At 37.9% G+C, this 26,230-nt stretch overlaps 1 protein-coding gene across 1 annotated transcript; it reads right to left on the bottom strand.

The window, feature by feature from the left end:
* Nucleotides 1-6,382: 6,382 nt before the first annotated feature.
* Nucleotides 6,383-8,006, bottom strand: AGTR1 (angiotensin II receptor type 1). Its single transcript, XM_036388958.2, has one exon. It carries the CDS (start codon nt 7,979-7,981, stop codon nt 6,902-6,904), a length of 1,080 nt encoding a protein of 359 aa, XP_036244851.1. The 5' UTR covers nt 7,982-8,006; the 3' UTR covers nt 6,383-6,901.
* Nucleotides 8,007-26,230: the final 18,224 nt, after the last annotated feature.

The raw sequence follows: 26,230 nt of genomic DNA, 5'->3' as shown, positions 1-26,230 counted from the left end.
TTGCTTGTAGGGTTAAGGAGAGACAAAACTCGAGAGAAACAGCCTAAACATACAGTATGAAGAATAAGTTAAACTGACACTTATTTAATGTTATTTTGTATTGTTTTAATATTTTCAGTATTTCAAAATACAACCAGTCTGGTGTAGATGGCTCTGTGAAAAAGGTTACTGGTTTTGCAGCTGTGTTAGACAGAAAGCTGCTGAAAATATGTTACTTCCTTTTTAAACAGAACAGTCCGTATCTGCTGTGTACTCTCATGTAAAAATGACAGGTCACAGTATAGAGAGTCATCATAGATAAGCAGAGAAAATAAAAAAATAACAGAAATATAATTATTCAGAATTTAACAAATAAAAAATGGCACTGTATAGTACAGTCTAGTATACAGAGTAGGCCTTTCTACTGCTTCTTTCCATTTGTATCTAGAATAATCACATCACAAAAATCAGGTTCAACACTAACAATGCTCTGGCAAGTGACATTCCATCTCAGGGGCACTTATTTATGTCCTGCCTTTGAAAGGCATCCTGCAAATCATACATGTGGCCTCACTTTATAGGTGCTGCTGTGCAGAAAGAGGGCTTTGGGTCTGCAATCTTGCTGCTCATGCCTGGAGATCTTTTTACAGAAACATAATCCTTATAGAAGCTTAAAAATTACTTACATGACTATAAACTTGTTGTAACAAAGTTATTTAGATCTTTTAGTGTTTCATAGGTGATTTAAAAATTAAATAGCACTACTGTAATGCATATTTTCACAAAATTTATTTATTTCCATTCTGTTTTCTGGTTTAGCTGTTTTGTTTTTTTTTTTGGGGGGGGGAGTAGTTGTCTGCCATGTGATAAACTAAGCATGAGGAAGATTCAGGCTTAGCTAAGCAGGAGGAGGATTCAGGCTAGGTATGCAAAGCTCATCTAAGCCCATAGGCAATATGTTGTTTCCCTTTCCTGGGCATATAATTATCTGGTAAATTTCAAGTGCATAATTCAACTTTTTTTCTGAAAGAAAAGCCAATAGTAGCAAAGCGGCTGCTTGCATCTTACACATATCTGTTAACTTCAACTTTTCTGTTTATTCATTCAATTTCACAGAAATGGCCAAGTTTGTGTTTGCTTGAGAATATGAGTTGGAGATGTTTGAAATTCTTCGTAATTCTAAGTGGAATTGAAATTCTCTTTCGGCATTTTCTATTCTTTTTTGCTTTATTATTTTTAATTATTTGCATGACTTTGGTTAAAAAAAAATTAAAAAATGTTACTTAATGGGTTAATTATCTTTACAGTTTTGTATTTGTTCAGCAACTGGCCTTGCTTTCCATCCTTTTCTAACAATTCTTCACCTCTCATCACTCATGATAAAGCTCCAAGGTATGGCTCTGTCTGTCCTGCCCCAGAGCCTTTGCTTAATTGTAGCCTAACAATACTACCAGTACACAAAGCTGAGGAATAATTTATATACATGAAAAATAAGTTATACAGCAGATAAGCCATAAAAATTTCATAGACCTAACCTTTAACTGTTTTTCACTTTTTTCCAGCATGTGACACTGTAAGACACGGTATGAAGCGGGGTTTGCTAGGGATATGCTAAATACTAAATTCTATTTTATTTTCATACAAATTGGAAATGGCAAAATCCAATCTAGCATTCATTTCACTGTCAACCCCTCCTCCCCTTCCCAATCCCTTCTTATTATCATATTGTCATATCTTATTATCATCAGGTTCCCTTCTGCAACCTGATGCTGTTTCCACTGCAGCCACAGTACAATCTGGCACTGCTTATATGCTAAGTGGATCTATTTACATGGAATACTCAGCTACAGGCAGCCTGAGTCAGGCTGTTCAAGGCTATCATTCATAATGTAATGTGATCCTGTATTTAACACAGTATTCTAAATAAATACGTCCCTAAAATTAAATTCAGTTTCTAAAAGGTTAAACCTAAATTTGGCTTCAAACTCCAACTTGTATGTAGGAAAATTAGCAATTTGCTAAGTCTCCACTCAGTAAACTTCATTAGCTTAGTCTGTTCTGGGGTACAGACATGAATTACTGAACTGCTGTTCTACAAGTGATTTTGGAGCTAGCTGGGTATCTTCTCCAATAAGAATTGCAGACACATCTCAAAGCTTTAAGGGAGAGCTGGATTAGGATCAGGGTTAAAAGTAATGAGGAATAGTGGTATAAAATATTACAGCATTACACAGAAATACTTTGAGGATGATATTGCCTAAAAAATATTTATATGTACATGTATAGCTGTAGTTACACAGATAACAGTATAGTACTTCCAACACAGAAACAGATCTCTTTGCTTTGGATGCTTAACACAGAAGTGGAGATGACTTTCATACAAAGGCATTTATTGATGACCTGTATGGTTTTAGTAACACTTCAGACAGTGAAAGTTGTTATATAATCGAGGTAAACCTCTATGATAGAAAGCTATGGCTAGTGAAATAGAAAACATTTAACGTCCACAAGTCACAAGTTACAACTGCAAGAAAATATTGAAAAGAAAATAATACCTAGTTTTTGTTAACTAACTTGCCAACTACAAAGCTGGTGCCCATGGCACTAGTTCAGTAAAAAGATGACACAATGCTGTTCTCAGACATGATCTGCTCTGTCCCCATCCCTTGAGTGTCCTGCCATGTCTGTAGAGCTCGCTGGTGACACTGAGCTTGAGCTGGGCCGTAGCATTGAGGGTTTGTTAGTTCAGCCTTGGCTGGGAGGTCGCTGTGGAGGTGCACTCAGTGATTGATAGAACAGCCCTCACTTTGCACTAAGCTGAAAGGTTTCTTCTTTGTGTGTGTGTGTATTTTTCCCCCCAGTCTGTTGCAAAACCAAAAATAAATATTTACATTTAACATTTAATATTTACAAATTCAGCAAGTCTCTGTTTTAGGCCTTCAACCACCCTCTCCCAAGGATTTTTTTCTCCTTTCAATGGCAAATATTTCCCTGGGAATACCTGCACTTTAGTACACTTAAAAAGGAGGTCAGGTTTATCAAAAGAAACCTTTGCTGAAGCTATTCAAACAAAACTAGAAAACTTTACTCTGTTCTCTGCTACTGTCACAGTTTCATGTAGACAATGGAAATCACCTAATAGTAATGCTGGCAAGGTAAAGGACTTTTGGTCTTGTGCTTACTCTGCAACCTCTTGATTAGCAATGTAAACAGGAGCAAATTGTTAGGCCAAGAAGCCAGATGAATTCCTGTTCTACCTGTAATGATTTTGTTGGAATTTGGCTAACCAGTGTAGATGATACACTATGATTTAGGATGGGTGTACAATGGGCAAGCAAGCAGGGAGTAGAGCACAAAACATGAGTCATTGAAAGTACTATTGCACAATAAATAGAAATAGATATTATGCATGTACATGTCAAATATGTAATTTAGTAATTACTCAGCAGAAATAAAAGGTGTTCATTCAAATAAATCAAATTGTGGTGGAATGAGGGTTGTAATGCCTGCATTTAGGGTTGTATGCTGTTCTCATTAGTACTGACTTGGGTTCCTCACAACAGCAGAGTACAAGGACAGACTCAGAGTTTGTAGTATTTTACTTTGGTCATCACAGAAATGAAAAGCACTGTGGGTACTCCTTTTAAAAACAACTGCATACTATTGCATATCAATAGTTTTAACTTTGTGGGTTTTAAGGTAATGGGAGTTTGTTCTTAAACATCTATAGCCAGTTTTCTTTTGATATTAAGAGGACTCAATCCAAAGTTCCCCAAAGATGGCAAAGTCTTACAGAGCCAAATCTTACTCCCTCCTTTGTTGGCACTTGGTAGGTCCTTGCACCAAAGAATATTCTGCCCCTTAGGAGGGAGCACAGGGCCAAGAGTCCCCAGCAAAGGCCAGACTGTCCCCTCTGCCTCACCTGTGCTCTGCCTGCCCCATGCACAGGTGGGCAGGGGAGTGTAAGGCTCAGCAATAACACATTTCCCAGCACCTGCTTTGGTTGCAGATACATGATAGAGGTGGTGTGGGTGTCCATCCTCTGGGCTCTTCCCTTAGCTGTCAGTTTGGGGTGTTGTGAAACTGCAGCATCTGGTTGCACACAGTAACTCTGTGCTCCAAGGAGTTTACTTTCTGCTGCTACCCAGTTAGAGTTGCTTCAGAGTTTTATCTCTGGGCTCTTTTCAGTATCTGCTGATTTGTTGGGTTTTTTGTTTGGTTTTTTGTTTTGTTTTGTTTGTTTTTTAAGGAGGTAGTATATTTGGCAGGTGATGATTGTTTCCTTACTGCGTAGGAGAACAAAAATTTCCCCGCTTCATTTAGGAAAGCTGTCCCCTCCACTTTCTTTGCCTATCAATTCAAGGTCTGTGCTGCCCTAAGAGCACACCAGGTGCAATCCCTTCCTACCTTTCCTCCAGTAACACAGCTGAATGTGCATGCTCCTGCTCTTTCACATGGCACAGGCAGATGCAGGTGGCACCAGTAGCTTAGGAAACACAGCCTCTTAAAACTGAAGGATCTGGCATGAAATGATCAAGATGAGTAACCAATGGCTTTGATTTTTATGTCTTTGAGATGTCTCTTGTAGTAATGCAATCAATGTTTTGCAAATGATCTCCCTGTTGTGGTCACTGGGGACACTGGGTTTCAGTGACCAAAGGGATGAGTAGCTGATGAGAAAATGTTTGCTTAGATCCTGTCAAGGAAGTTACTGGCCTCCCAGATGGGCAAGTTTGTGTTTCATTTATAGAGGAGTTTTGCCACAGATGAGGATCTTCAGATCCTTCAGGTGGCAGGGAAGTGTTGCTGTTGCTTCCTGTGACAACTTTTGAGATGTAAAGCAAATTTGTGGCTGCATCCAGCAGGTGGCAAGCACAGCATGCAGAATTATGGCTGGACAGAGATGCTTCTGCCAGGGGAAGCTCCTGATGCTGCTCAGCATGTGCATGTGTGTCCATGAACAAAATACAGATAAATGGCAGTCTCTGCCAGTCCTTTGTCAGCTTAAAGAGGGCTGGGGCACTGGTCCTTTTCTGAGTGCTATTGATAATGCATGGGGTTACTGCCACATTCAATTTAAGCAAATGGCTGTCTCACATATAAGGATATGAGCTAAATAGAAAGTATTCAGTATAACAATTAAAATATATTTTTAGATGGCATAGTTAAATGACGTTCAGGCTTCAACTGTCAAGATACTGGCTTGCAATTAAATTAACCTAAAGTTTTAATGAAGGAGAGTTTTTTTTATCATACAGCTTTAGAAGTTGTGACTCGTCACAGCGCCTTGCAATGTATGAGTAGACACATTGTTCCCATTTTTGCAGCTGGAAGAACAAAGGCAAAACTGAAAAAAATTCTCTTAGTATAGGTGAATGAAAGAGTAGGAAGATTTCTAGACCTGGTTGTAGTCCCATTTTTTCCTTAAAAATTATTGAACTACAGAAATAACTGTTTTGTTGTGTTTTGATTTTGATCATCAGAAAATATGCATAATCCAACCACTCGCTACTTGAGACAAAGCCACATTATATGTATGATTTTGAAGATAATAAATACTGTAAATTCTCGAGGGGCATGTAATTTTCTACATGATATATGTAAAGTTTTGGATTTTTTCTTAAGTTTTGTAGTGTCAAAGAGTACTTATGAACTCATTTATCTTTGAAGACAATAAATGGGTGTGAATCAAGCATAAATATTATCTGAAGCTCATTATTTGAGGTAAAAAGGACACATATGAGGACATCATTGGTGGAAACTTCCCACATGCTTGTCTCCTTTCCTCTTGATTTGTACTGAGATTTTGAGCCAGACTTTAGTTCTGATTTATACTAGCATAAATCTGAATTTGTTCCATATAAATAAAAGATGTTCTACAGGGAGAAAATACCCTGGACATAATTTTAAATAAATGGAGAGAAATTCCATAAAAGCCAAGAGTAAAGTTTGATCTCGGATGTTTTGCGATGGGACTAAAAGTATTATTAGTTAAACTGATGCATAAGCATTGCCATATTTTTGCTTATCAGTACATGAGTTTCCTAAATGTGCAGGAATTTGAATTTTTTAAATTTTAGTCATACAGAGTATGGAGTCAACTGCCTCTGTATATAAAGTTATTCAATGTCAGGGTGGCTTTTTATGAGGAAAGGCTGAGTGAACCCCATTTCTGTGCATATACGTAGTTTTTTTTTAACTACTAGAAAAATACCCACTGAGATATAAATGTACATTTCTGAAGCAATGTTTGAAATGTATGAGTAGGAATATAAATCTAAAAATATATTTATTCTATATTTAATAAATAAATCTGCATTTTATTGCATATATTATTATGAAAAAATTGCCATTAAAAAATAGGAGCATAAATCAGAATAAGACCAATTTCAAGGACCTTAAATTTCCATTTGAGTTTAAAATTGGGCCTCTATTTATAGCATATATTTGAAAATATATTATAAATATGATTATAGAACATTTATGTAATTAAAAATAAACCAACAAAACAAGAAACAAAACTCCACTTCTTCAACAGAATAGTTCACATATATGCAAGCCAGGTTCTTTGTATTTCATGTTATTTATACAAGCTTTTCCTTTTTAAACACCTGTGAACTTAAGTTAGGAGTTTTCCCTCCCCTTCTTTTGTAGTTCCAAGCAAACAGTGGGATGTGGCAGGAACTCTGACACACCTGTCCAAAACTTAGGCTGCTTTCAGTAAAGAAAAGTGAAATGAAAACAAAGCAGTCCTCTTTACAATGTAAGCTGTAAGGCCACTGCTGACCCTTTACAGTATGATTTCTCTGAGGTGATCCAGTGTTGCTGTAATGAGCTGTGATGTTCAGGACCGCAGATGAATCTTCTTGTTCTTGGTGCTTCACACACGAGGTTGTTCAAAAGAAGAACTTTGTGCAATGCCTCAATCAGTGTCGAAGGGCCCAGCAGTCTTTTTGGTGTGCAAGCGGATATTTTCTGGTGGCCGATAGGAGAGGGAGCTCATTTTGGTTGTGAGGCTTGGATGTGTGCTGACGTTTGGTGGGATGTATTTTATTAGCTGAAGGAAGTATTTTTTAAAGTTTTTTCCAAAAAACACATAAAAAAAGGGATTCAGACAGTTGTTAAAGTAAGCAATACAAATGGTGAAGGGCATAGCTGTATCCACTATATCGGTGATTTTGCAATCTGTTATTACATGTAATTGAATCAACACATCCAGAAAAGTGAACACTTGATGAGGAATCCAGGAAAAGAAAAAGAAAAACACAATTGCTACAATCATCTTGAAGATATCATCATTTCTAGTCTTATTTTTTTGAATTTGATATGCCTTCTTCAGCGTCTTCCAAATTAAGGTGTAGCTCGTTAAGATGATCAGAAAAGGAACTAAAAAGCCCAGCAGATTTTTGGACAAGCCTAACCCGACCCGGAGCGTGGTGTTGTTGCTCTCGTAGCGGAAGCCGCAGACCGTCATGTTGAGGTTCTCGGCGAAGAAGATGTTGCGGTGGATGATGACGGGCAGGCTGGCCACGCCGGCCAGCAGCCAGATGGCCACGCAGGTGCCGCGGGCCACGGACACCGTGCGGCGGATGCGCGACTGCACCGGGTGCACGATGGCCAGGTAGCGGTCGATGCTCAGGCACGTCAGCAGGAACACGCTGGCGTACAGGTTGAAGCTGATCCCCGCCGAGGCCAGCTTGCACAAACAGTTGCCAAAAGGCCACTGGTACTCCATGGCCGTGTAGGCTGCCCAGAGGGGCAGAGTTATTAGAAAACACAAGTCAGCCAGGGCCAGGTTGAGGAGAAAGATGCTGGCTACGGTTTTTAATTTCATGTAGCAGTAAATGACAATGACGACCAGGCTGTTCCCGAATATACCTATGATAAAGATGATGCTGTAAACGGTTGGAACCATAATGTAGATGTAGCTGTGCCGTCCTGAAACAGGACAGTCCACGTGGATTCTTTTAACAGTTTCTTCAGTAGAGTAATTAGGAATCATCTTGAACTCCTCAGCTGTAACCTAGTTTCAGAGAGAAAAGATGAAGCTCACACCTAGGAAGGGAAAAAAGGAAGAAAACAGTATTTGTGACAGAAATTTAATTTCTAACAATTCTCAACTAAATGTCAAGGTTTTTTCAAGTCTAACATAATGTCTTTGAATTTTAAAATAAGCCATCTTCAAGTGTTTTATCAACCAATTTGTATTTTAATACAGACTTTGCAGAGTAAAACAGAGGTAAGAATGTTAGGAATAGGCTGAACATTTTTAGATTATTTTTAACATAAATGAAATCTAAAAACCATCTTTCAATTAACAAAGTTCCAAATTAAAATAATACTGTTAGTGAACATATGTCAAAAATCATAAGACAGACTGAAAATAGCAGATACTATAATTCAGCAGAGTATTAGATTATTTCTTTCCATAAATAGGTGACACATTTAATGAGGTAAGTTATTCAGATATCTCAGAAACTAAACTTAAGCACTCTGAATACTAATTAAGTATGTAAATACAAACTGCAATGAATTAAGAAAATAAGTGACTTTAGATTAGGTACTCATTTGTATCTCTGAGATTAATCACTAGAAATTTATTTATACATTGATCTTAATTCTTTGAAAAATTTTTACATCACAGAGAAAGATGAAAACACGCAGTCTAGTATTCTGTTGTACCAAAAATACTTTAAATATTCAGAGGTTACTTAGCTCCCCATCTGGCTTGGAAAGATGGCATTTAACTACTAGTGAGGGGAAGAAAATCTGAAAATCCAGACATGTCCAGATCTGTTGTATATTAATTTACTGTACAAAGAGTTTACGAAGGGTGCAAGGGGGAACATATTACTTTCTTAGTTGCTGACAAAATTTATGTATCTAAGAATTGAGGGTGTATTTCTGGATCACATTAAGTGTTCAGCAAGGGTATGAAATCTCCTTTAAAGGGCACCTGTTTGGTTTGCCAAGGCCTGTGTGTTTTGTAAGAATAATTTCTTTATTAATGACTGATTACTTTAGAAAGCAGGTAATACAGTGTAAGTGACTCTAATACTCATTACTTTCTGGAGTCTAAAAACAGATAGTCTTCCCTGAATAATAATGGATGTTTAAAAAAAATTATAGTTATTATGGCAGAGTAGTGTTTATTGCTGCTTGCAGGATCCAGCTATAAGCCGAACCTAACTTGTGCTGCTTAAAACAAAGATTAACTGAAATACTTTGGCTTCAAAACCAAAACAAAGCAAACCCCAAATGGCAGAGAAACTCTTTATAAGTGGAAGACCAACCCTAAGTCCCTGGGCAGTACAGATGCACTCAGAAGGCAGAGATGCCCATCATTACAGACACACCAGTGATGTCACAGATGCAGCTGCTCATTATGTGAGTGCTTTTGCACTGGTGTTCCTTTTGAGTTCAGAATGCCACCGAGTTTAGTGTTTGACTCCTCTTGCTGGAAGACCAATCTTTTTACAAATGACTGTATTTTTAATACGGAAAGTGAGGCACACTTTCCCTATTAAAAAGACTTGAGCAAAACCCACACAGGAAGTCTGAAGGAGCCAGGAACTGAACCCAGAATATGGGTTGCAGGCAGCATCTTGTGAGCAAGGTCACCCTTTGGCTCTTGGCCTTTTGAAGACTTGTTATTTCTCTATCTTAGCTCATGTTGTAGCATATGTTTGCATTCATAACCTGATTAATTTCTGAAAAGTTAGCAGGGTAATGTCAAGATTTAGGTAATTGATAGGTAATAATTCTATCAAGTTGGGGGCATCTATTAAAATGCAACTAATAGACACTTTGTCAAGATGTGCCATGCAACACCTCCCAGTCCCTTCAATTCATTCTGTGTATTAGTCTTGTTGCTTCAGTTGGTATGGATGTCTCAAAACGGCATCAGCGATTTTTGCCATGTTTAAGAAATTAACAAGCCAAGCAAATAGAGCTAACACAAAGAAAGGTTTGCTGTTCTGATCACATGTGGCACTCTAGTACATCCTGAGCAAAACCTGGCTTTTAAACTGTGCCAAATCTCAAACACAAGGTGTTTGGCTCTGTGGAAGGTCAGCCTATCTCTGGGACAGGGAAACCACACTAGAACGATTTCAAGATAAATCCTTTTATCTCATCCATGGTTATGAAAGTAACTTTGACAGTGATTGATATGTTCTGCAACATCAAGGTCTGGCAACATTTGCCCTGTCCCAGCTACAGGATGGTGCAGCATGGTCACTTATAGTTTTGCTCCCTTATATAGCCAGTAAAATGACAGCCCAGAACTTTGCAGTAAGAATCTGGAGTGAAGTTTCTGCCTGGGAGATCACCTGTGCAAGTTTGACTGGCAATAATATGGGCCAGGCCCGGGCCAATAGCTTTCTCAGTGACAAGAGTCACCAGTCCCTGGTACCATTTGGTACAATTTGGCTCCGTGTGTACTGAGTGAGAGATTCAGTGTTTAAGGCAGATGCAGCTGAGGGTGAATATTACCTTCTGGTGGGGTTGATTCTGTGCAATGGTAGATGCCAAGGCAATTTTCCCATGGTCTCCTCACACACCCTTTCAGTGTACTGCATTGTGTTGTTTTGCTTCCAATTTCCCTTTTCTACCCACATGGTGACCTGTACTGTTTCATGTCTGCAGTAGCTTTAGCTGATACTAATTAATAGCATATGTTCTTTCAAGAAAGAGTAACAGTAATTCTATTGCATTTTCAGAAATGTGTTAAAATAAAAAATGATTCAGTTGGGAATAATTGTTTGGCACTCTGAGGTATTGAATTGCCTGAGCATATTCTGGAGCTTGGGAAATAAGAAAAGGCAGAACAATTCCCATGAAGAATCAGGAATTTTGTCAAGAAATAGAATTATACTCAATCTTCCTTTGTAAGACTGTATAATCCTTCTGGAGGTAAAAGGTTTTGATGTAACACTGAAGTCAGTGAAATTGTGCAAATGATGTATCTGGTATGCTACCCCTTTTAGATTATACTAAGGAATTACAATCAATAATTAAAATAAATCCATCAATATTTTCAGTAAATGACAAGGAAACAGAAATATGTAATGTGGTTGCTTTTGGGTAAGCACATATGGATTGCCATCTGGGTATCTGAAAACTGTCTGAATGAACTGAACTGTGAGAATGAACCTCATAGGAGCTACAAATGAAGCACACTAAGGAAGGCACTGCTAATCCCAAATGGAATTTTTAAATTTCTTGGGAATTCTAAACTTTCAGAGCTAGCCTGAGGTGGATCAACTTCCTTGAGCACAACTGTAGCTTCAGAGCATTAGGAGAATTTCAAAGTTGGAGAAGGTAATTTTTTTTGGAAGGCATGGGCCCAGGACTGTGCTGAGCAGTGTGAGAGGGCCACTGCAGCAGTGAGTTCCTCACAGGCAGTGATTTCTTTCCTATACCACCTTCAGTTTTTCCTGTTATTCTCACTTGCCACAGTTCATCTACTTGTCCCAGAATCATGGTTGCACACATGCAAAGCAGATGCTGGCCACTTAAATGTGTACATTAAGTTGTGCACATTGATAATTCCATGTAAAGCATCTCAAATGACCTGTGTTAACATAATGATAATTGGATCGCTTTAAGGCTGATACACAAGGTGCTTTTTCTAACAGGATTGAATTGTGACTGTGAATGGTGTGGTGGGCATCAATTTCCAACAAATTATCTGGTGAGCAGCAAGTACCTCTTCTGAGGTTAAACTTACCTCTTTGACCTTTTATCTTTTTTAATTACAATGATTACAATAAGTCACTGATAATGAAATTCTTCAGATTGCTCAACCAACTATTATTTACCACTCCATTCATTGCTTCTGTTGGGTGAACATGCATCCTAATTAAACTGTCTGTGGAAAAAAGGAATGCTGGGCTCATGCAAGGTAAATAGCACTTTGCCTACTGAAAGATAAGATAGCAGAGGCTGTGACTTTCTATGAGAGCTTTATCAACTAAAAACAGGTAAGCAGGTGTCACAAGTCAGATTTTGAACAAAAATGTACTTAATATTTGCTTTGACAAAGACTAAATAAACTGAGGCTGACCAATCCTGCCACAGCTCATCCACCTTATCACTAGATAATGTGCACTTTCCTTCTGACAGTGGGTGGGTTATTTGCTTTTCTTACAAATGAGAAGCTAGTTCCTTATTTAAGAGGATACTGCATTCTATTTTTATGTAAAGTTTTTGCACAGGGAGAATATACAATGAAAAATGTTTGGAACAATATGTTCAGTATATTAGCTATATTTATTTCTTTCTGGTGGCATAAACTTTCCTTTATCTTAAGAATTTAGCTCCCCCCTTTCCTAATTTATTCTAACTGCTGAGAAAGTAATGACACTTACACATGCTTTATTACAAAGGCTTTTGGGGTCTTTTTCTATGCCATAGAGTAACCCTTTCTATCCTTATGGCCTTAGTGAATAGAGCTACTTCTATTTCACACCTACACTTCAGCACCTTCTGTGCTTTCCTGGAGTTCCTGAGCAGTACCATCGTGAAGCTATAGATTTACGTTTCTCCTGGCTTTTATTTCTTCAGCTAGTTCCAACAGTCTGTATTTCCCACTGATGGCTTTCCTAAATATCTTTAATCCAGAGCTGATAGCTGAATTGTGAAGGGAAAGAGAAATACAAACAAGGGTACATAATTCCAACTGTGGGGCCATTACAGTGGGCTCTTGTCATCACTGCAGGTACCTTCCCCAGAGGTCAGCATCTGACTTTGTTAAATGCCAATAAATCAAAATACTACTGGAAAGGAGCTGTGATAGGTAGTACAGCACCAGAGAGTGGCTGTACATCAGCTCACAAACACCAAAAACACAAAGCAAACCTCAGCAGACCTGTGCCAGCAGCTGTCAAGCTGCTCTGCAATTTTGGATCAGGAGGTGGTCTGACATAAGAACAAACAGAACTTGCAGGACCTTGTACTGTAGCATTTTCTTTTAACAGCTGTGTAGCTGAGGCAGCTGCCAGTCTGTTGAAATTGCTGTTAATTTTTTGATGCGTGCTTTATTTATTTAAAAGTATGTATCTTTTTAATGCTCTAACCTATTTTTGGATTCTTTGTGCCTTCCCCTTGCAAGAGTTCAAGCTGGTCTGCTTTACTTGTGCTGGCTCTACATAGTTGGAAAATAAACTACCTGTGATCTTTTCAGGATCTGGTTCTCTATAACATTGAAACCTAAATTGGTTATTACTTTTTTGTGCTAGCAGAACAAAAGTTCCTGTTACCCTAAGTTCCTGTTACCTTGCAAATGTGAAATGTTTATGTACTCTGACCTTCTCTGTAAGAACTTCTCTGTGTTTATTTCCTCTGCCACACTTCAAAAGAGCCTGTCCTTCTGTAGGATGGCTTTATAGCTTATTCTGAGAAGCACTAACATCTATCTTCTGTTTGTTCTCATGGACTACTCTCATTAATTTTCTCTTCACTTCCCAAGTATCTTTCAACTACTCAATTTCAGTCATAAAATTTATGTGAAAAAGAACAGATGAAGGGACTTTTTCCTCTGGGAAAAATCAATGCTTGTGGAATGTCTGAACAGTGGAATTGGGGGTGTGTATGATTTTGCATGATTATGGGGGAGTAAAATGCAAAAGAAAGTAACAGTTAAGCATAGTGACATTTAAATTGCTTTCAAGTTTAGCTCATATAATGTAGATTTTGACCACTAGAGGTCTGTATTTCCCATCAAGTACCATCACTTTTCAAAATATCCCCTTTGTTCAAGATGAAAACATATGACAAAATATATATATATTATTGTACCTGTACTTATTTAAATTTAATGTATCAGAGGTAATTATTTTCACTTTATTTTAGCATCTAGCAGCTTCTATCTAATTTCCTATATTCTGGCACATTCCTGGTTTTTCCTAACTTTCAGTCCAGTTCTTGCACTTTTAAGACTTAGAATAAGATTCTGATATTTTATTGTTTCAAAGACATATGCAGTTTATGGTCTCTGTGACACAAATTAAGAAGACTATTTTAAAAAAACTTCACTTTAGCAATGTGGATGAAAAAATAGTGACACCTACTTATTCAACTAAGATTATTTTAGATCTAGCTAGGCATGTTATTAATCCAAATATCAGCCAATTTTGAATGAATTCTTTTTACTGCTGAAAATGACACTTTATAATTACTCTTTTTTTTTTTAAGCAATTAAGGGACTTTTAGAACTTAAAAGGTAACACAAGCCTACACAGTGTCATCCAAATAGAGTGTCCATTTTTTGAATTTTAAGCAATTTAGTAATTTGAAAATAGAAACATATTTAATAGTTTTTACACTACCACCATACCCCACTTTTACTAATATACTTGGATTTGTCATTACCTCTTTGGAAAATGTCAGTGCATGATACTGCTATTCTGTTTCAAATTATGTGTTTACCTAAATAGTTCCCTAATGCTGGAAAGGGCAAACAGCTTTTAATTCAGATGGAGCAGGAGGGTTCTTAGTGTCACAATGAGATTTATTTCATTGAAAATATTAAATGAGCAAACTAGAACCAAAAAAAGACAAACTCTAGTGTCCTGTGACAGATGAGTTGGACTAATGAGTATCTTGTCCTGTATTTATGTCCACTGGGTCATTCAGTGTCAGTTATCTCTGTGCACTTAAGGGTACAAGCATACAGTGTGTATATCTTTAGGTTGCTAAAAATAGGGGCATTTAGAGAGAATGGAAGTGATATATAGAGATAGAAAACCAGCAAGCAGTTGGCTAGATTTAAAATGAGGAATAAAGAAGTCTCATCTGTTATTTGCACACTTACTCTTTGTGTTAGAAATCAATGTGGCAAAAATTGGCATAAGTGAAAGGTCATTTCCAAATACTAATTTATGGGGCTGTGGAGTGATGAAAAAAATCTTTCAAGTATATTTTTTGGACATGAAATGCTAAAATACTACAATGTAAGACGTGACATTTTTCTGCTCTTTTTAGCAATCCACAGTGTAATGATGTCACAGTTGTAATGAGAGCAGCTGCAGTAGCAGGGAAAGTTTGGACTGTTGTTTGCATATACTCTCACTGTACATACAGAGTCCAGAAACACTGGAAATCTCTTCCTACTACTTAGCTCTTTGGACAAAGCTGACTATCAATCCCCAGATTGTGTATGTGTTTGGGTTTTTTTTTTTTTCCCAGAATCTGGGAAGCCCTGGTGTACATGCTTCTATAAAATTTTACTTGTAGAAGTTAATGCCAAGAAAGGATTGCTCAACTTCGCTGGTTTCTCAACCTCACCAGAACTTAGTGATTTAGTGAATGCTACCATAGCAGTGATTATGGGGATTTTTTTTTTACAAAATTTGTTGACTGACAGATCAACAGGGCACTCGTTAGAGCCAAAGTAGAGAGTAAATAGAATTCTTTTAGTTTATAGGTTTCATTTTTAGGATTCTCTAGATTTAAGTTTCAAAGTAAACATTGATTTCCTCTTATATACACATATTTGTTTTCTCTGCTGTTAAGGGTAAGGAAAACATTCTTGGGTTCAATCCATGTAGAACTGGACTCCAAAACACTGAAAGATTAACCACTGTCAGGATGCAGTGTGTTTAATCTCTTGTGGGGATCAGTGGGGTGGTGGTTTTAGACACTGCTGGCCCTGGCTTGACAGTGTATGCCAGATATTTTAGACTTTTCTACCTAATTTTCTGGTCTCTTTTTTTTCCCTTTAATCATTAGAACAATCTCTGTGTTCTCTCTTTGACCAAGGCTGCATGAATGTGTTGCAAACTCTCTGGTGTTTATATATGTCTTAGGTATCATATAACCTTAAGGATATGAATATAAAATTCTCCCCAGAGCAGTAAGTTAGGACTGAAAAGATAATTAAATAAACAAAGTAAAATGGATTTCTAGATTAATAGTTCTATTTCAGTATTTCTGAAACTAAACATCACAATGCTAAGCTTCAGCAAAGATGATGTTTGAAAAGGGATTCTCATGGTGTCCTGTCACCTTGGCTGGTCTGGCTTGACAGAAATGAATATCATCTTTTCCTCATCTAGCTTATTAAACCTATAGCCAAATTAGTTTTTAAATATGAAAATTAGTTGTTATAGCAGGAAGCAGTCACTGCTCTTGTTTATAACACAAGGTAAAGAATTGTCTCTTTCTGTAGAAGGGGCTGAAGACATGTAGGCAGCATATTAAGACTTCGAAATGAGTGCATTAGCTACCACCCAGCATAGGATTTTGCACCTCTGCTCTGGCCATTAGCTTTACCAAAAAGGAAGACTGGTGCCCTTCTAGGAGATAAAAATGATCAATAATCAGCAGGCTAACCTAAGGTCTGCTCCTCAGGATCATGTTGTTGCCTCATACTGCTCACAATGTCATTTGCTGCACATTAGATGAAAGTAAATGAAAGATAAAGGTATTTCAGAACAATGTAGGATTGGAATTGGTAAGGTTTTCTGCACTGATATGAAAAGTTTTTTGAATAGCAGCAGAATGTAATATTTTAGTATGAATACACATTTTACTGCAGGTTTATAACTTCAAATTTGATGCCGGATTTTGAAGTATCTTTAGGGTATTTGGAAGTACCTGTAAAATCAATAATTAACCAGAATTAAGCCATCAATCCCAGAATGAATAAAAAGGAGATGAGTTTGAGCTGTGAAAGGTTACATGCTGCACAGTTACTTTCTCTGAGTGATAGTAAATGAATGAATTAACACATTTCCTTTATTGCAGTTGGAATTGCCTATATAAAATACAGTGTGCCCCATGTGATTGTTTTTAATAAAAGACAGAAATCTAATTCAAGTTTATTAAGTGCAAGTGAAATAATTTTAAGTTTCTTTTCTTACAGCTTAGTTCCATGAGTAGGAAGTTTTAAAGTTTGTGTGTTTTTTGTTTTAGCTTTTGCATTACATTGCATGGCACATCCTACACAAATGGATACCTAACCCCACATCTGAAATATCTCCATTGCTTCTATATGTAATGCACCATAAGATTCTATTGTGAACACCTCCAATATGAGAAGTAAGGGAATTTACATTAATTCTGGCCTTGATCCAGATCTATATTTCTGTCTTATATTAAAAATGCTGTGGAGAGGCAAGAAAGAAAGAACCATACTGAAATAAAAAGCACTGCTGTGAGCACAGGTTATCTTGGCCAGTTTTGAGGGCAGAGGTCAGGTACAAGGAGTGGGGTATCTCACCTCCTTTCAGATCATATATAAATCACAATTACCTTACTGGACATCCCCTACAGCTCTGAGTCTGCCCTAAGTTACCATGGTCCTCTTCACTGAAGCTTGAGGGTTCCTTCTTCAATGTGCAAAAAATAGCAGTAACAACTATTCTTCCTGCCCAACTTGTAGGAGAAATGTTGTTATATTACTGTCATTTCAAGCAAGTAGAGCTTAATAAGTAGAGCTTAATAGTACATTTTATGTGCTGTTTTTAGTCCTGGTCTCTGTGGTCTCCGATCCTATTCTTGCTGGAAGGAATGTCAGCTGGAATGCATCCAACACTGGAAGAGTTGAAATTTCATTGTCCAGATCTCAATCTTAGTGGTTGCACTTGTCCAGCAGAAGGGAGCTGTCAGTGGAGAGCAGCCTTTTTGGGGGGAAAAGGTTACTTCTTTAAGCTGCTATAATTGCAAGACAGAACTTGCTTACCAGCCTCTAGGTAAAAACAGGTGAGATTTACGTAAGCTTAAACTCTTGGTTCTATTAGTGGTTGTTAATAATTAATTAGAAAAAGGTATTTCATGCATATAAATCATAAATCATGCATCTAAATCATATAATGGTTACTGCATGAGTGACATGCCCACAGCAATATGCAATCACTGTGAGAACCTTTTCTGTTCCTGGCAGAGATTACAACAGAAAATGGAATGGAAAGGCCAGAACTTCAACTATGTCCTCAAGAACCAAATTCCCTGCTTCTGGGAGAAAAGGATTTTTCTTGATCTTTGCTCTTTTTGCCTTACAGCTTTACTGTGAAAGACACAACTCAATCAGTGGTGTTACTAGTATAAATGTACCAAAAGTAATGTTCTAATTAGGTTTCTGTTGCTCCCTCTAGGCAAGGATATTTCTAGGAAGAAGGGTAGAGGACACAGCTAATAATTTTGTAGACAGAGTTGGGAGGTGATAGCACTTTGTGGAATTTCCAGTTAGCCCAAATAGAGGCTTCCTTGTTTTTTCCAGTAGTTTATTTTATTCAGAGACCACAGTGTCGTGTAGCTCTGCTGCTGAGCCAGAAGATACAGAGGCAAGAATGACCATGTGTGCAGTTTATTTGCACTCCTGAACTTTTCTTAGCTAAAGGTGAGATACTAATGCAATCAGCAAAAAACTCTGAAAATAATTTCTACTTTTCTGGTACAAGGAACTGCCTTTCTGTACCTTCCTGTAAACCAGCAAGAAAGGTGCCACCAGAGAGCTTACATAGATTTGCTCCAGGCTGTAAAGCAAATCAGTAACATTTTGATGTGCATGGCAACATTCTGATGTGTGTTGAAGCCTTACCTGGTATGTTAATCCTCAAAAGAACATTTTCCTGCCATTGAGCTACATCACTAGGTTGGGACCGTGATGCACCCATGAGCTTTACAGGCTCAATATGCAGGATGGGCTTTTTATTTTTACATCCCACTCCCCGCCCAACCCTCTGCTTCCCCCCAGCTATAGAAGGCAAATTAAAATTAATGAATGACAAGCTTTAGAAATGCATTGTGCAGAGCAATTACCTTCATCTGTAATGATGGCTAATCAGAAAGCAGGAGGGAAAAGAAACACTGAAAATTCTCTGCTTCTACTCCAGGAATGGGGAGATTGCCTCCATACAGAGGTGTTCCACTTTCTATTCTAATGGAAATTATATGAGTTGACTGAGAGTAGCTCATGTTGCATATTATTTCCTAGAAAGACTTTCCCTCTAATGACTCCTATTCCTGTTACCTTTCACGAATGTGGTTAAAGTTAGAAACAGAATCTTTTGCTTTTACTAGTGAAGACATGAACTGCAATACAAACATGTGTGCAGATGTAGCATTTCTATGTGAGCACAGACAAACCAGTATCACTGAAGTGTCTGTCATGGTAACTAAACCAGCCAATGTGAAAGCTTTATCACTACATTTCCAGTGTCATGGTTGGTGATTTCCATGTAACTTCCCACCAGTCAGTGCTACAGCTCTGAGGAAAGCAAACCTTGCATTGAACACTTTTTTTCTTTTGACTTTGTGCTGAAAAATAGTGTTTGTCTTACTGAAGAAGCAAAGGCAATGTAGTGTGGATTTCTGGGCAAGGAAATGGATGTTAGGTTTCAACACCTTAGTTCAGAGGAAGCTTTGTCTTGTAATTCAGCCATCTGTAATAGGATTTGGTTCACTGTGTCTGACTGAGACACTTGATTACTTTTCTTATTATATAATTAATTTAGACATCCTTACAGTGGGAAAATATCACACAACGGCAATACTCCTCAGAAAAGACTTTTCTTCCCTAAATGAGAATGTTAGGAACAGCCTGGAGGGAAAAGTTAAAAGATTAAAAGCAAAAGATCAGCATGGAGGCTTCTTAATGAATCGCTCATTAGGGTCAGAAAAAGGGAACCAAAGGCAGAAAGGAAAGAAAACAGTATGAGTAACTGGCAAAGTACAAGAGTTTATTCAGACAAAAAAAATCTTTTAAAATGGTAATGTAGCTAAGCCCAAGAGAAGTTAGTATCATTGTAACTGTTGGTAGGTATAGCACTGAAAGCATAGAGGCCCAATTGTGCTTTCAGTTGCAAAAAACTCTTGTTAAGGGCAGATCATTATGAGGACTAGAAGAAAATTTGAGAATATATGAGTCAATTGAACTAGTGAGTTTCTAAGGGGTTAATCAAAGAGAAGGAAAGGTCAAACATAGACACCTTAATCCATGTCAGTGTGAAAGGTATTATCACCCATGGAAAACAAGTTACTATGATCCTTAGTGCTTTGTCTGGAAGGCGGCACACCTAATACAATGATCCCAAAATAGATGTTCTGACAAATTTGTACAGCTTGTTTCCTGTTTTTTCCCCCCAAAGTAGAATTTATTGCTGTATTTTGAAAATAAAATTAATTGGTGAACTCTTTGCTGTCCTGAGATGTTCCTTGTGGGTACTGAGGACCAACCAGAGACAGAAAAACAAAGACAGCTGTTACAGCTGGAGTGAGCTAATCTATGATGCTGTGAATCAGTGCATCCTCAAGCAGGTGCAGTCCCAGTTCTCAAGCAAACAGAAGTGCAGAGAAGCCCAGAAGGGGTGGTGCTGTGCCTTCCCAGAGATGCTAAATGAGCTTCACTTTAGTGCTAGGAAATTACCGTGCAATTCCTTGGGTGTGTGGCTGTCCTTCACTGACATGGCTTTTTTTTTTTTTTAATGTTATGTTTAAGAACATAGAATGGCATCCTAAAATGTATTTGAAGGTAAAATGATTTTGAACCTTTTTTCTTTGAAGTGCTTTTTAGGAAGACCATGTGAAAAGAAATTTTTTTACCTGATTTGAGAAAAACTGTAATTGTCTAATCTAATATGCTAATAACAAAACCAAGAGGAAAACAATAAAGACAGCACAACTAGAGTCCCAGTTTGTTAACATATGTTGATTCTTGTCCCATGCCTTCCATTTCTCCACATAAGTAGAGAGCCTGAGGATGGAGGAAACAAACCCTGAGCCACTCCAGTAGAAGAGAATACTAACAGCATGTCATTTGGAACATGAGAGTTTCCTATCCTTTGTTGCAATTCACTTGAAAGCTCAGAGTAATTTTAGTATAATCTGTCATTTATCTGAAGATAAGACCAAAAATTATTAGGTCACTTGGCAGGGGAAGAAATTAAAACTATTTAGGCTTGGGCAACAAGAATGAGTGGAGAAAGGAGAAAAGATGAAAACCAATAGGAGTTTATAAAGAAAAAGATGAAAGGGCAATATACATCTTATAAATGTAGACTGGGAAGGGCATGTATGGTTTCTCAACAAACTAATGGTTTCTCAGTAAACAAGCTCAGGCTGCATCTTTGTACGTCATGTGCTGCATGCTTCGAGGAAAGGCTCTGGCCAGGCTGTGCTGATGCTAAAGCAGAGTTAAATGGAGGCAGGCTGCCAAGAGAACATTTTTTAGAGAAGTCAACTTGTGCATTTTTCTCCTTGCGTAAGCCCCCCATCATGAAAGTACAGCTGTTCAGTGGCTTTTCTGGAATGTTTTGCTTATTTGCATGTGTCCTTCTCAGCTAGAAATGCTGAGGCACAGCACTCCTCTGCAGTGTCTCCTCTCTGTTTTCTGAAAACTGAGTGGATTCAAGAATCTACTGAATTTTAATTTCTATTTCAGTTCCTATACTTCATCTACTGATTATTAGATTGTACCAGCCAAGGATCTATCAGTAACTCACAAAGTTGAATGACCTAGAAGTAAAGAAAGGAATAGGTGAATTAGCTGAAATTAGGAGTTTAGTTAAATCATTCTTTGTTCTGGCTGTAACCCTAATTATTGCTTTCACCTCAAGCAGTGAAATACTGTCTAAATATTGACCTTGCCCAAATTCAGTACTAGTTTCTTCAGATATTGCCAGTTACCTTTTGCTGTAGCCTGCTTTTTATCTTGTCTTCAATCATGCCACTCACTGCTGCACTGCCAATCTGATCTCACTTTCCTGCTGTGAGGCGTCTTCGGTAATTACCCGTTCCCTGTGCCTACAAGAGAAATGCTACTCAGCTGCAATAAAAGGAGATAAACACCACACACAGTAACCAAGCCTTCTAGCTGGCCTTGTTATGTAGTGAATACCTGGACACTTTTGCTATCAAACAAAATGCAAATGGAATAAAAATTTTAAAAGACACCCGACCAAAGGCCAAAATGCATAGTTCTTTCACATGATGGTGCAGCAGAGAATACTAACAGCATGTCATTTGGAACATGATAGTTTCCTATCCTTTGTTGCAATTCCCTTGAAAGCTCAGAGTAATTTTAGTATAATCTGTCATTTATCTGAAGATAAGACCAAAAATTATTAGGCCAGCAATTTTATTTCATATGCACTTTGTCTCAAACAATCAGCTGTTACAGGACTTACAGTCAAGATAACCTCTTTTCTTTTGTTACAGCTGAGGTAAAAAAATGTTAAGTATGAATATCCCAACTCCCCTTGTTGGTCAAATTTGTTAAATTCCCCAAAATGTTCCACAGTGACAAAGATCCTTCCAGGGTACATCTGGCAATTTTAGGGTTATTTTGTTTTCTTATGTTGGCAAAGGATGCATTTTAGAAAATGGCACAGAACATGGAATGAGTGCTCTGAGTAGACTGTCTATTGGTGAAAGTGATCTTAAGAGACAAATTTGTTGATGGAAAGGGAATGGAAAGAAATTCTGTCATTAGAAAGAGATTGCTGGCTTGCTCTTCACTGCTAGGGTGTTTGGGATCAGAAAGAAGAGACAGAAAATGATACTGTGATTGGTAACTTTCTTACATACAGCCACAATTGCACTGAAATAGTTCTTCTGGAGCCTTTCTGTTCTCTGTTCTTCAGGCTGCAGTGTTTCAGCTTCATGAATGAGCTCTGTGCATCTTGAAACTCAAAGCATACATTAGACTGCCACCTACTCAAACTCTCCAATGCATTTGTGCTTACATGCAAAAATTTTATCTTTTATGCAAAGTTAATTCCATGTAAGTAGGTGAGGTTAAATACTCAGCAATAGCAGCATCTTTATTCCTGTTGGTGTTGTGGAAACTGACCCTACAATAGTGAAAAGAATGATGTAATTTTTTCCTCCATTTCTCTCTCTCTTCAAAAGTGATCCATGTTTTTTACTCTGTTTTCAGAATTCCATGAGATTTCTAAGTATGTTTCTTTGTAACATTCTGCCATTTTACCTTCTCAAATCTGATCATAAAATGCAGAGGCTGACTTCTTAAAAACACCACAGTCTTTCTTACATAAATTATATGTATTTGTATTATATACAAAAAATAAAGCCACAATTGCACTGAAATAGTTCTTTAGGACTGGCTGTCCAAAAAATGTGAACTTCCATCCAATAATACTGAACAATTCCTGATTAATTTTTGAGAAGGACACAGGGTAAGACACAACATCTGTATCACTGCGTTTCTGATGGAACTGTTGTACAGCTCAGAGCAGGAGGAACAAACAGCAGCAATAAACTAGATAAGGCTTGAAAACTGAGCCAAGATTACCCAGAGGCTGGAGACTGAGCTAAACATGCCATAGAGCCTACAGGACAAGCAGGATGCTGTGGTGGCCAGGCTACAGCTTCACCCAATCCTCCCTGCTGTGAGCTCCCATCTCACCATGCTGGCAACTCTGAAAAGATTCTGAGTTTATGCTTCTCCTTCTGGAGAGATTGTTGCTGTTGATGCTGCCATCACTACTATCAGAAATAGCTGAGGGCAATACTTTGCTTTGCTGTTCACCACCCTTCCCAGCTTGGTCATTTGTCCTCTTTTTTCATGTGTCCAATGTAAAGTCCAAGCAGATCTATCTGCTGGCCAATGAATCTTGATAATCCATCTCCTCAGGTCAGCTTTAGATACAACATATCCAAATTCAATTTTAGTTGATCTTTCCTCTCATTGAGGTAGTCTCCTAGCAGAAAACCATTAAATTCAGTTTAAAAAATGCATGATATTAACCATGTAAGTCAGATGCAGTATTTGATTAAAGCAATGCATAAATATCCATGTTCTGTATCCACATCAAGACAAATATGACCTTTTATGAAGTCACCAAGGCAGAATAGGATACTTAAGGTGCAGAGAACATGCCAGCAACTCAAACAAGTGCATGCTTCTTAGAGTGTGATTAAGACCCCTAAAATTGTGCAGTTATAGCCACAGGTGAGCTTATAAATACTATTGGTGACACTATAATAACTTCTGGAACACAAGATGTTCCAGAGAAAAAAGAGAGATAATGAGCAAATAGGAGTAATTTGTGACTGCTTAAAATGGTTTAAAGTAATACTATGCCTTTGTATAAACAAGATTTTAACTAGCACAGTGTAATGAGAGATTGTAATTTATGTAACTTTAAATTACCATATTAATTATTGTGTTCAACAATAGGCAGTGCCAGAGAAAAGAACTACTTAAATGTGCTCCTTTAACAAACATGGAGGAAAAAATTATCACCAAGGAGAAAACTTAGGAGTAGAAAAATGTAGTCAGTTCCCATAATCTAATATAGAATTTATTAAAAAGGCCATTAACTCTGACGCTTATTTCCACATCAGTCCATACATTTCTAGAAAGTGTAAATAAATCACCATGTTTACATTCTGCATCTGCCTCTGTTTTTATAGTATGACAAAGAGTGAAATTAAATATATTTTTCAATATTTAATACAATTAATATTATTCAGGAAACACAAATACCATCATTCATTCTTGTTCTAAGAGGACTGCAAAAAGCAGGTTGTTGAGTTGGGATTTTTGAAAGTTAGAGGCAGCACTGTCCTCACTTCTGCAGTGCTGTGGCTACTGACACTTCAGGCTGGTTATTTTAAACCAGTAACTTCTAATTGCAGTTTGCACATGCTGGTCAGCCCTAGAAGATACTGTTTCAAAGCAGGAAGGCAGGACACCTTGCCCCATAGAAAATGAGCACACTTCTGCTCTCCCCCCGTGCAAAAATTATCTCAGTTTCCATCTATTACTAAGACAAAATTAAAGGGAGAATGAAACCAGCTATATTCAAATGTAATGATAAATGTGACTTCTCTTAATTGTACAGGGCCACTTTGCTTTGTCAGTTCAACAACATAAACTAGGAACCACACAATAATCACAACTGATTTTTTTCTGCTATGTAGCTCATGTTGTAGAGAGGTAAAGAAATATCACATTCCTGCTGGAAAGGTATATATTTTAAACTCTTACTACATGAGCAAAAGCTGAATTTGTAGGCACTTAATATTTTTGAAAGAGGCTGTAATTTAAAAGATTATGGTGGCAACAAGCAAAATGAACTGCCATAGTCAGGAGTATGAAACATTTTTCTGACACTAAAATAGACCTAAAAAAGCCTTTCTACATCATCATGGTAATTACCTGCTTCAGGCCATACTTAATCCTCCTATTCCAACAAAAATCTAATCATGTTAGTGCTGTGGGTTCATGCAAGTGACAAGAGAAGAGGCTTCCCTATACAAAAAAAAAAAAAATCCCTATTTATACCCTCAACCTGTGATTTTACTGAGCAATTTACTACCTTGTCCCTTGCTATGCAGCACAACTCAATCCAAATGAGTGCTGCTACTTTTGGAAGTGATGGAAATTTACCCTGAACTGTAGCATGCTCTGGGCAGAATGCTGCTGTCCCTTATTGCCATACATCTCATTAATGCTAAGAGTTTTGCAGAAATATAGAAATAGGTGTAAGTGAATACTGCAATTTTACTGCTAGTACACATACTGCTTGTACCTGACTGAGTTACTGATACAGCAGTTGGCTTAGAAGAAAAGGGCTTGTACTTGTAAGTAACTGGTAACATGAAGTGTTTTGATGCATGGAGAGGGGAAGAACAGTAAATATACTACAGGATTTCATCTGAACTTGTTGAAGAACTCTAGTCCAGAGTGAGTCTAAGAGAAGTTTAGAAACTGGCTGGGGAAAAAAAAGGCAGGGAGGCATTTTAACTTTACTAACTAAAATTAATTTCTGGTTGTAGAGCACTCCAATTCTTTCTCTGTAGAAAAAGGATAGATCTGGTTATGGAGAGTGCATGATACAAAATTCTGATTAAACCAATACTTGCTGCTAACTGCTGGAAGTGGCATTGCCTCCTAGACTGAAACTGAATTGTTTGCACAACTCCCAGAAGCCATGAGCATCACTTTTGGTGTTTGATTGATTTCTATCGTGAGCTTAGCACAGCGATAAAAATTTAATTGCTCCTCTGATCCTGAGCAGAGGTGCCAGGGCTGCGTCTTGCAGGATGCTGGGATGAGCCTCGATGGAGTTCCAGCTCTGAGGGCTGTGCCTCCTGCCAAAGGGTGCCCTGGCTTTCTCCAAACTGCTGCCAAGACTCGAGAACTCACAGGGCTGGGAGCCTGGGGGGCGCTTAGTCCTCTCTAAAATAATCGTGTGGAGCGGGCCTCGCAGGGCAAGCCGGAGCACGGGGGATTAAGTGGCTGCTCTTCGTCCGGGACGGAGCCTTCCCGTGCCAGCTC

The sequence above is a fragment of the Molothrus ater genome, chromosome 10 (assembly GCF_012460135.2).
Source record: "Molothrus ater isolate BHLD 08-10-18 breed brown headed cowbird chromosome 10, BPBGC_Mater_1.1, whole genome shotgun sequence".
NCBI classification, from domain to species: Eukaryota; Metazoa; Chordata; class Aves; order Passeriformes; family Icteridae; genus Molothrus; species Molothrus ater.
Note: the sequence above shows the minus strand (reverse complement) of the source record. Positions and strands in the feature narration are given on the sequence as shown.

What these genes read in the sequence shown, in the direction of transcription:
- AGTR1 (XM_036388958.2), bottom strand. Translation starts at nt 7,981, where the DNA reads ATGATTCCTAATTACTCTACTGAAGAAACTGTTAAAAGAATCCACGTG.